This window comes from Akebia trifoliata, chromosome 12 (genome assembly GCF_017979445.1).
Source record: "Akebia trifoliata isolate Shusen 1 chromosome 12, ASM1797944v1, whole genome shotgun sequence".
NCBI lineage: Eukaryota > Viridiplantae > Streptophyta > Magnoliopsida > Ranunculales > Lardizabalaceae > Akebia > Akebia trifoliata.
The window spans coordinates 12,057,696-12,067,971 of NC_141386.1; the positions used below are offsets into that span (position 1 = coordinate 12,057,696).

Below are 10,276 nucleotides of genomic sequence, written 5' to 3' on the forward strand. Positions count from 1 at the left end.
TACTAGTATAGAACAAGAACTATTGCTTCCTAAGAGATGAGAACTCATAACTCAGGCTTAGTAGCTTAGTTAGTGCATAGTATCAGTATGCAACGTAAAGGAAATCCATAGTGACACTAGTAGATAAAAATAAGAAATGTCAAGCTCTACGTTAATTATTAGCTTAGATAGAGAGCGATAAAACGATTGAAAGCAGGCCATGTAAAGTGTATTGTCATTATGTTTTGTCAATTCCGTCTCAACTAGTTAACTCCGACTGATTTCTAGTTGTAGTTCCATCAGGTGCTGTTCAATTGGTACGCTAGTCTTTATATCAATAGTCTTGTCAATTACTCCATATATTACACTAGTAGATAAACAGGTGTTTCTTGTATATCCTTCATGTCGAGAGCTACTTCATCGAATATCAACACAGGGAGTTGCGTATCTTTCTTTTCGATTGAAGATGGTTTAACTTTGGGGGACCTAACGACTGAACTGTTAGATGAAGTAGCTCTTGCTTTACGACTTCTTGAATCGATTCTCCTCCTTTAAAAAGATAGATCATCATTTCCCTTTCATCTTTCTATCCTCAGTGTCGGCTTTAACTCTTCTTTTGCCTTCTCCTTTCACGATCACCTTCTAGTAGAGGAATTCATTATTCTCATTCTCGTTACATGATCAATGCCTTTTACAGACAAATGCTCACTTCGAGACTTCGATTGTGACTCATTTTCACTCCTCAAAACGAAAAACGCTATAAGTAAAGATTATGACTCCGTAGAAGCAGCGACTACCACTTACCTGTGCCCACATCCATCCTAAAGAGAGAAGGTCTGCAATCAAGACATACCCTTCTTATAAGGTAAGGTTCATTTGTTTATACGAGTAATTTTTAGACGAGAAGGAAAAAAAAACACACGCGTGGTCCGGTTAAATATTGGTTTTTCATAGGCGAGTCACAAAATGCCCTTGGTTATACGGTAAAACTATGCATTGAGGAGTACTATTCATGCAAGTAAGGGTAAAACATAATAGACGGTGTAATTGATGAAAGAAATAAAGATAAAGAATGGAGAAGATGTGAAATGATTGTTGTTGATAGACATTGGTAGGGTAGTGATACAAGGTGAATTGATTATTATCTTAGGATTATACAAATAATAGATTAGTTGGAGTATGAGTTTGAATTAGAGTGATTAATTAATGAATGTATTGGGTTGACGGATTATGGGAGGCATAAGTCTACGAGTTATAAATCAGATCGATTTGGGACTAAGAATAGATGGTAATCGAAAATAGGTGTTCATTATTATACATGTCGTGTTAGTGGAATCGCGACAAAGCTCGATAAGGTATGATTTCAATTTCGAGGACGAAATTTTTATTAAGGGGGGGAGAATGTAAAACCCTAAATTTCTGATTCGTATCTCGAGGAAAAATAAATAGTGAAATTTTGAGAAAATCTTGAAAGTGGGACTTAGGGATAAAATTTTAGGATGTTTCTGATCATTTTTAATGGAATCTGACCTCACCATTGGATTCAAAATGATCAAAAAACATATTTTAGCCTGTAAGCACGCTCAAATGCGAGTCCGAATATAAAAGTTACAAAATCCTCGATTATCCGGTCGGACCAGGCTAAAATAGTGACTTTTTGTTAGAGAAAGAATTATTAATATTTAATCATACCATTGATTTCGTAACAAAAAATTATTGAACATGGACTATTTATTTGTCATTTTTGGAGACCAGAAAGTCAAATTATCTTCAAAAATGAAAACGACATCAATTTTAAGGGTCACCTCAGGGCAAAAATTTAAAATTTTGTTAGAGATAGAATTTGTAAAAATTGACTAAACCATTAGATCCGGAACGAAAACTTAGGTGAAATATTGTATTCATTCATCATTTTTGGAGTCCAGACGGTCAAGTTATCATCGATCGAAACTATAGGCGAAATACCGATTTCGTCCCAAATTTTATATAAATAAAATTTTAATATTTTTATAATTTCGTCTTCCCCAACTCGTCCATAATACAGCCACGACAAATAAAAACGAAAAATTCATTTTTTCTCCGATCTTCTACCTCAGATCCTTCGCAAATGGCTCGCCGTCGATGACTGTCGTAGAAGAGAAAAAGATCTGCAACTTCGACATCTATAAAACCCACCCAAGATCCATTCATTTCATCTTCTCTTTTACCTCATATCGTCAAAAATCAGTCGTATTTTTATACGAAGATTTCATAACTTCGACCTCGAATTTCATCCGTTTCGGGGTCAAATTGTCCTCCGCCGCAGAAGGGAGAAACGACGACCACATCGAGATCTTCGAAATCACCCAGTCGGTTTCGAAAATCAGCCTCTTTGAAGTTTGGTCCATCTCGATTTTCGTGCCAATCGCCTCTATTTCCGCGTACACGCTTCGATCCTTTTGCCTAGAGATTGTAAGGAACTCTCAATTTCTATTAGTAATCGTAGATTGTGAAAATTGCATTTAGGATTTTATTGAAAAAATTTGGATGTATTTCTAAAATATAGAATTCTTTTGTTATTTCAAAAATTCACGCCAGAAATTACATGTTTGATATGTTTAATTGTATTTTTAATAAATTATACATGGGTAGGGTATTTTAACGGGTTATATCATAAATTGGGTCTTGTGCACTGCTCAAACCCCGTTTTGATATAAAATTTGGATTCTTTTTCAATATTATTGATAAAAATAAATTCTATAGTGTGAAAATGTGATTTAATATTCAATAAACTCATATTGAGTTGATGAATATTAGAAAATTGATATTTTATTAAAGAGATTGAAAACTGTAAAAATCGAAAAAAGGGAAAAAGGGTATGAAACGGTAAAATGTCAGAGTCACACTCGAGGGGTGATGTCTGTATTTTACGTTGTTGTATTGTGTGTAGGTTGGTGAACAGATATCCAGGGATAATATTGTTGGTTGCATGTTTATTTAAATTTTCATTAGCGCGAGGCGCTGTTTATCTTTCCGCTATGTTATTTATTTTAGGCCAGGTGGCCACACTTGCATGGTAGGAAACTGGATATCCATTCTCAACCTTGTATTATTAATTTCTTTTTTTTTTTCAAATGAAAATAATATATATATATATATATATGTAGCTATTTTGTGAGCTGTTAAAGAGTCTGTGAATGCCTGAAGGGATAGTGCGTCATATCATCCGGAGAGGTGTACTATCCTGGGATGTACGATAGGGACCACCAAGCTCATACGTAGAATGGGACGCGTATGAGAGTGGAGTTACAACTGGAATCCGGGTTATTCTTCTCTATCTTTACCAGTAAACTTGTAATGTAAAGGTGGTCGTATACGAATGGTTTGTATATTTGGGAATCACATGCACGCCTGATAGGCATAGACGAAGATGATTAGTCAGTGATCACTAACAATCTATAGTAGTCGAATGTTTTGACACATTGAAAAGAGACCCATTGCTTAAGGTCAAATCAAACGGCCAGCCTGAGCCGGATAAATGGTCAACCAAGCGTGGTAAACTGCGACTAGCCACAAAATCAGGAACTAAAAATCAGAGAAGAATTGTAACATCATGTTTCGACTGGGAGCGATCCAGTCGTGAATCCTCACTCTCTAATTCCAATACTCCACCATTGTGTATTATGTATCTGTTGTCTTATTTTAATATATAAAATGAAATCCATGTTTAATGTTTTCATTTGATTAATTAGATTTGTATAAAAAGAAAATGTTATAGTGAGTAATGATGATCGATGTAATGTGAGTTTTAAAATGTTTAGTTACTCATCTCTGGCTATATGTACTAGTTAATTGTAGTTTCTTCTTTAAAACTTTGCATATTTTAAAATGATTCAGTATGTTTATTCGTTTATGTTAGGAGTGGTTATTGATAGAAATTGTTTTCTTCTTTAATGGGTAACCATTGTTACTCACCCTTTCCTTCTCTATTTTTTTAGTCTCAGATTCAGAGCTTAGCAAGGCAGGTATAGAGCAAGAGTGAGGATCATCTGGTGGGTCAGATAGACAACCAGAGTTCGTCACTTGGTGAGTATTGGGGTTATAGCCCCTAATGGAGTCAATTTGTTCAAAAGTATTATAAATTTTGATTTTGAGCGGGAGGACTTTTGTTAGAGTGAGGAATAATTGTATAATCCTGTATTCTACTTATTCTTCCGCACTCTAATCTTTCGTACGTTATTAGATGTATGTAGGCTTCCACTATTGTTATATTTTGTATATATATATATATATGCAGAATTGTATGTTGTTTATTATGTGCAGGTTGAATCGCCTTGGAATGCTAACATAAACAAATGAGACCATGCCGAAATTTCGAGGTGCTACCTAGGACCTCGAGTTTTGATAAAGGGATTTGTGTAAGCATTTGGCGGGACGCCACACAATTATTCTGATATAATGTCAAAAGGATCTTTTTAACATTATATCAGAATGTCTTCTATACAATGTTAGAAGGATCCTTTTGACATTATATTAGAATGTCTTTTATACAATGTCAGAAGGATCCTCTTTACACTATATCATAATGTAATATGATTGTACAAAAATATTCATAACTATTTTTCGAGTAGAAACCAACCTCAATTATGAAGTAGGAGTGTACACATATCTCCTACGATTATGGCCATGACGTCCACAATTTCCACATCGATAATATAAATGTTTCTCGGACTAACTTTTGAATCTATTTTTCTTTAGCCTACTGGGCTACATTACAACATTTGGAGGGGATACGATCACATCATCACATCTAACAATCCATTGACTTTCATCAACCGTGGGATTGATGGAATCCTTGTATGTTTCTCGGTATCGATCAACTGTGAACCAATCCTCTGAGAAATGATACAGTGACATTTTACTATGCTTAATGGCAGAAATGGCATGAAGGCATGGGAGACCAAGCTGGTCATAACGACGACATGTGCAACTCAGCTTTCCCAGATTGACAACATATCTATTTTTAAGTACACCAACCTCGTAAATATGTGTTCCAGTTTGATGAACATCCACATAATTTGATGGAATATCAAGTCTCTTAATTTCACGTAAAGCAAAAGGAGTCAACTGATCTTTGAATAGTTTGCATTCTTCAGACCGCTCAAAGAAATAATTAGACAACTTAGTATGTGTTGCATGAACAAGAGCTGTAATCGGAAGTTCCCTTTCTAACTTTAGAACCTTGTTCATACATTCAGATATGTTAGTTGTCATCATGCGATATCGTTTGGTGGGAAAGTAAGCTCTAGTCCATTTTTTCCAATCGATGGCACTTAACCATTTGTAATATTTGGGTTGAGTGTCGCGCAACTTAAGTATCTCACGTTCAAATGCTGGAATGTTATATATCTTTCCCATCATCCAGATCTTCTGTTTGGCAACGTTGTCCTTGAACTCACATACGAAGTTATCACATAGGTGTCTTAAACAAAACCCATGGATGACGTTGGGAAATACAAGAGGGACACTCTCCAGAATGCCTGGGTGACGATCATATATCAATACGAACCGACTTTCAATTCCAATAACTTTATCTCCGAGGATTCGAAAAAATCATGATCAAGAATTGGTATTTTGTGACGCCCCGCCAAACGCTAACACGAATCCCAATTCCAAACCTCAAGGTACTAGGTGGCACCTCAAAATTTCGGCATGGTCTCCTCTACTTATGTTAGCGTTTCACGGAACTCAAACCTGGTAAACCAATTTATATCAAAACCTGTATATAAAGCTGTAAATACAGGAAATGAACAGCGGAAGACTAATTACATCTAACATGTAAGTAGATCAGAGTGCGGAAGATTTAATCATATACAGGCTTACAAAAACACTCTCACTCTAACATAGGCCTAAACTCTCAATCCAAAAACTACATACATCCTGGCGGAAACTGACAACACTAAGGGATGTAGCCCTAGTGCTCACCAGGCAATAAAATCTGATCGTCGATCTGATCGACCAGATACTCCTCAATTACTGCCTCTACGCCTGCCTCGACAGCTGCAAGTGCTGAAACTAAAAAAAATAGGAAGGAAAGGGTGAGTAACAATGGCTACTCAGTAAGTCCACAGCCAATTCCTACTAATAACCCTTCCTAAGTATGATCGAATAAAGCATACTGAACATTTTAATACATGCAAGGTTTTACAAGATAAAATACGATCAACTGGTACATATAGCCAGGGATGAGCAACTAAACAGTTTAAAAATTACACATAACATCAATCATCCATACTCATTATACAAATTCCATTTTATGCAAATACAGTTGACAACATATAAAATGATAAACATGTTTTTCAGTTTATAGTTCGAAGTATAACAGCAGATACATAATACAAGTGGTGGAGTATTGGAATTAAAGAGTTGGGATTCACGACTGGATCGCTCCCAGTCAGGACATGATGTTACAACATAAATCTGGCTTTTAGTTCCTGATTTTGTGGCCGATCGCTGCGCTTACCACACTGGTGACCATTTATCCGGCTCAGGCTGGCCGTTTGACGTGACCGTAAGCAATGGGTCTCTTTTTGATGTGTCAGAACGTTCGACTACTACTAGATTGTTAGTGATCACTGACTAATCATCTTCGTCTATGCCTATCAGGCGTGCATGTGATTCCCAAATGACACTCCACTCGTATACGACCACCTTTACAATACACGTTCACTGGTAAAGATAAGAAAGGAATGGACCCGGATTCCAGTTGTGACTCCACTCTCATACGCGTCCCATACCACGTATGAGTTTGGTGGTCCCTACCGTACATCCCAGGATAGTGCACCCCTCCGGATGATGTGACACACTATCCCTTCAGGCATTTACAAACCCTTTAACAGTTCACAAAATAGCTACGTATATATATGATTTTTCATTTAAAACAAAAGAGGAATTAACAAAACAGGGTTGAGAACGGATATCCAGTTCCTACCATGCAACCGTGGCCAATCGGCCTAAAATAAATAACAGTACTCAGCGCAAGCGCTAACATAATCGGAAATAAACATGCAACCCTTTCATTAATAACCTGGATATCCTTTCACCAACATACACACAACATACAATGTAAAACGCAGACATCACCCCTCGGGTGTGATTCTGACATTTTACCGTTCATTCCATTTTTCCATTCTCTCAACATTCTCATTTTTCATCCTTTCAAATCAACCATTCATTTTCAATCTTTCAAAGTCATTCTTTTGGTCTTTCCATTGAAAACCATCGAAGTTTATTCAAAAACAAGGTCCCGGCAATGCACGAGACCAAAGCTGTTAAAATGGTAAAAGCTGGTGAAAATGTGGCTAAGTGTTGGAAACTCAATTTTTCAAAGTTCTCGAAATTAAAAACGGGTTTTTCGAAATGAGAGTCTCGATCATGAGATTCGACACCATATAGTTTTTGTAATCTAATTCAAAGGAACGCGAAAGTTATTTCATTTTGAAAACTTGCCGAAAACGTCGAAAATTACGTTTTGTTCTTGAAACCAAAATTCGGATTTTGATCCTTTGAGATTTGGATCTTAAAACCATTCCCATTGTTCCGAAATGGGGGGTAAAACCTTAATTTCATTAAAGAACTTAAAGTAAATGGAAAGTAAAAATTAAAGAGGACATTTACTTAAATATTTTTAATGAAATAAAGGGTGAGAAATAGTGTATAAGGTGTGAAGAAGTCAAGCCAAGAGTCAGAACACTGTTCTGATCAAAACTGTGTCTGTCGGTAGCTGTCGGTGGCAGAACCAGAATTCTGTCGGTGGAACCGACATAATACACATCGGCAGGTGTCGGTGGGACCGACGGTCCTGCCGACAGTGTAAAATTTCTCGCGCTGTTTAACTTCGTCGGTGGCAGAAGCTTCACCCTTCCCACCTACAGCCTGAACCTTACTCGAACCTTCGAGTTTTCGATCCATGTTTCGGATTCTTCTTCCATTCTTCGAATCATTCAACCCACCCACGATTTTGTTATCAAAATTCGATAAAACATAAACAAAACACCTACTTCTACCATGAATTTAAAATCAAACACCAATTTCTACGATTTAAATGCAAACAATAAGTTTTGTTTCAAAACCCTAAATGCACATTGAGAAATCTAAAGCTACCAATAAGAATTGGAAGTCCCTTACTTGGTTGTGAACGCCACGGGTACAAGCTAGCACTACAACTTAAGGTTGGATGGCTCAAGAGTCGTGGTTGGGCTGACTTGGATGCGAAACGAGCGAGGGTTTGCAAGCTATCCGACAATGACGTTCTCATTCGCTTCTACAATGAAGTATAGACCTAGCTCCTAACTCGATGAAGCCCTCGGACGGAAGATGTGGAGGTTTACTCGAGCTACCCGGCTGATTTTTGATGGAGGATGGAGAAAACGAACAAGAATGAACAACCAAAGGTGGTGAAGTTGTAGCTCTCGACGTGGCCGACAACTTTGTCTTCTTCTTCGAGGTTCAACTCGGCTTCGTTCGGGCTATAACTTGAAGGGAATGGGTTGAAACCCTTGGGTTGAGAAGTGGCTACCGTTTGGTTTCCTTGGAAAAGAAGAGAAATGAAATGAAATAAAAGAAATAAGATTTCTTTTATAATAAAGCTGATGGCATACTTGTAATTTTCCCATCATTTCTAACTTCGTTCGTAACTTAACCATTCGGACTCGGAAATTGACAAGTGAATATACCATTTCGAATAATTTTTTGCTACGGACCTAATGGTATCATCAAATCTTTTCAATTCTCGCTCTAACGAAATTCCACTGTTTTGGGTCCCACTTAATACGAAATTCGAGGATTCTATAACTTCTCTATCCGAATTCGAATTCGGACTTGCTTATAGGCTAATGTATATATTTCGATCCTTTTGAATCTAATGGCGAAGTCGGTTTTCCTCAAAATTAATCATAACAATATTCGAGTATTTTACTCTAAATCTCTCCTCCGACATTTTCCTCGAAATCTCACCATTTAATTTCCTCGAGATACGAGTTGAAAATCTGGGGTGTTACATATTTTCACTCTCGACGACCGCAAAGGCTATTGGGAAGACCTTGTTATTACCATCTAAGCCAGTTGCAACTAAGAGTTGGCCATGGTATTTACCTTTTAGGTGGGCTGCATCAATTGATATAATACCTCTTATGTTATTTTTATAACTCTTAATACAAGTACCAAAACTCCAAAAAAATCTCGCAAACCTATCTTCCTTTCTACATACAAGTACAGTGACAGCATCAGGATCAACACGCATTAACTCTGCACAATATGATGGTAATATACGATATGACTCATCCCATGAACCAACCAATTCCGATATAGCAAACTCTTTTGCCCTCCACGCCTTACGATACGAAATTGTAGCACCAAAGTGTTTTTGAATATACGTGATAATTTGGCCAGGTGTCATATTGGGATGTTCCTTCAAAATCGCCTTCACTCGAACTGCAATCCAACGACTACTGGCTTGCCTATGGTCACGACCACGTGTTGGTAATGCACACGTATGATTAGAGATTAACTTCTTTATTTCAAAAGTTGGAACCCCGCGGAGTTTAGTAGCATGAATGCGCCAAGGACAACTTTGGTTAGCACATTTGGCTGAGATCACTATGTGACAAGTCCTTATGAGTTCAATTTGGAAGTTTGACAACATCGCACACTCTTTCAAAGCTACTTGAAACAAATTTTTTGAACCATACATATTTCCAACTTTTAATTCCATCCTTCCTCTAGAACGATTTTCAAGAGAAAACTCAATAAATTCCTTCTCAAAATATGGGCTATCGTATCCTTCATCATAAGCTTTTTCCCACATATTTTCAGATTCAACACCATCAGATCCTTTATCAGAATCTAATCTCATGTCTATGTTGCAACAAAACGCCTCTCTTGCGTCAGAACTACTGCATGAACTATTTTCCGAGACTTTCTTTTCAGATGAATTACGCGACTCAAAGAATTTACTTTTTTCTCTACGAGAGCAAACACCCTCATCCATATCAACATCCCCACCATTAAACAGACAATTCATTGTAGAAGGAAAATTGTACCTAAACATAGATGTGCCAAATTTAGAAATATTTCTTAGAGGATTAATTGAAGAAAGTAACACGAGTAGACATACATAGGGGTTGAACATCTTGAAATATCAATGCATAGGTCTGGATTGGAGGGATCTGAATCTGGAACATTTCGATACACGGGTGGATAAATTGAACTCCCAACTTTACTGTAGACAAAAAAATATGAATAAAAAATTCATGAAAAA

At 36.9% G+C, this 10,276-nt stretch overlaps 2 protein-coding genes across 2 annotated transcripts; both read right to left on the bottom strand.

Annotated features, from left to right (window-relative positions):
- Positions 1–4,725: 4,725 nt before the first annotated feature.
- Positions 4,726–5,376, bottom strand: LOC147388900 (uncharacterized). Its single transcript, XM_086419678.1, has one exon. The coding sequence runs from the start codon at positions 5,374–5,376 to the stop codon at positions 4,726–4,728; it is 651 nt and encodes a 216-aa protein (XP_086275804.1).
- A 3,637-nt stretch (positions 5,377–9,013) lies between these two features.
- On the bottom strand, positions 9,014–10,039 carry LOC147388901 (uncharacterized). Its single transcript, XM_086419680.1, has one exon. It carries the CDS (start codon positions 10,037–10,039, stop codon positions 9,014–9,016), a length of 1,026 nt encoding a protein of 341 aa, XP_086275806.1.
- Positions 10,040–10,276: the final 237 nt, after the last annotated feature.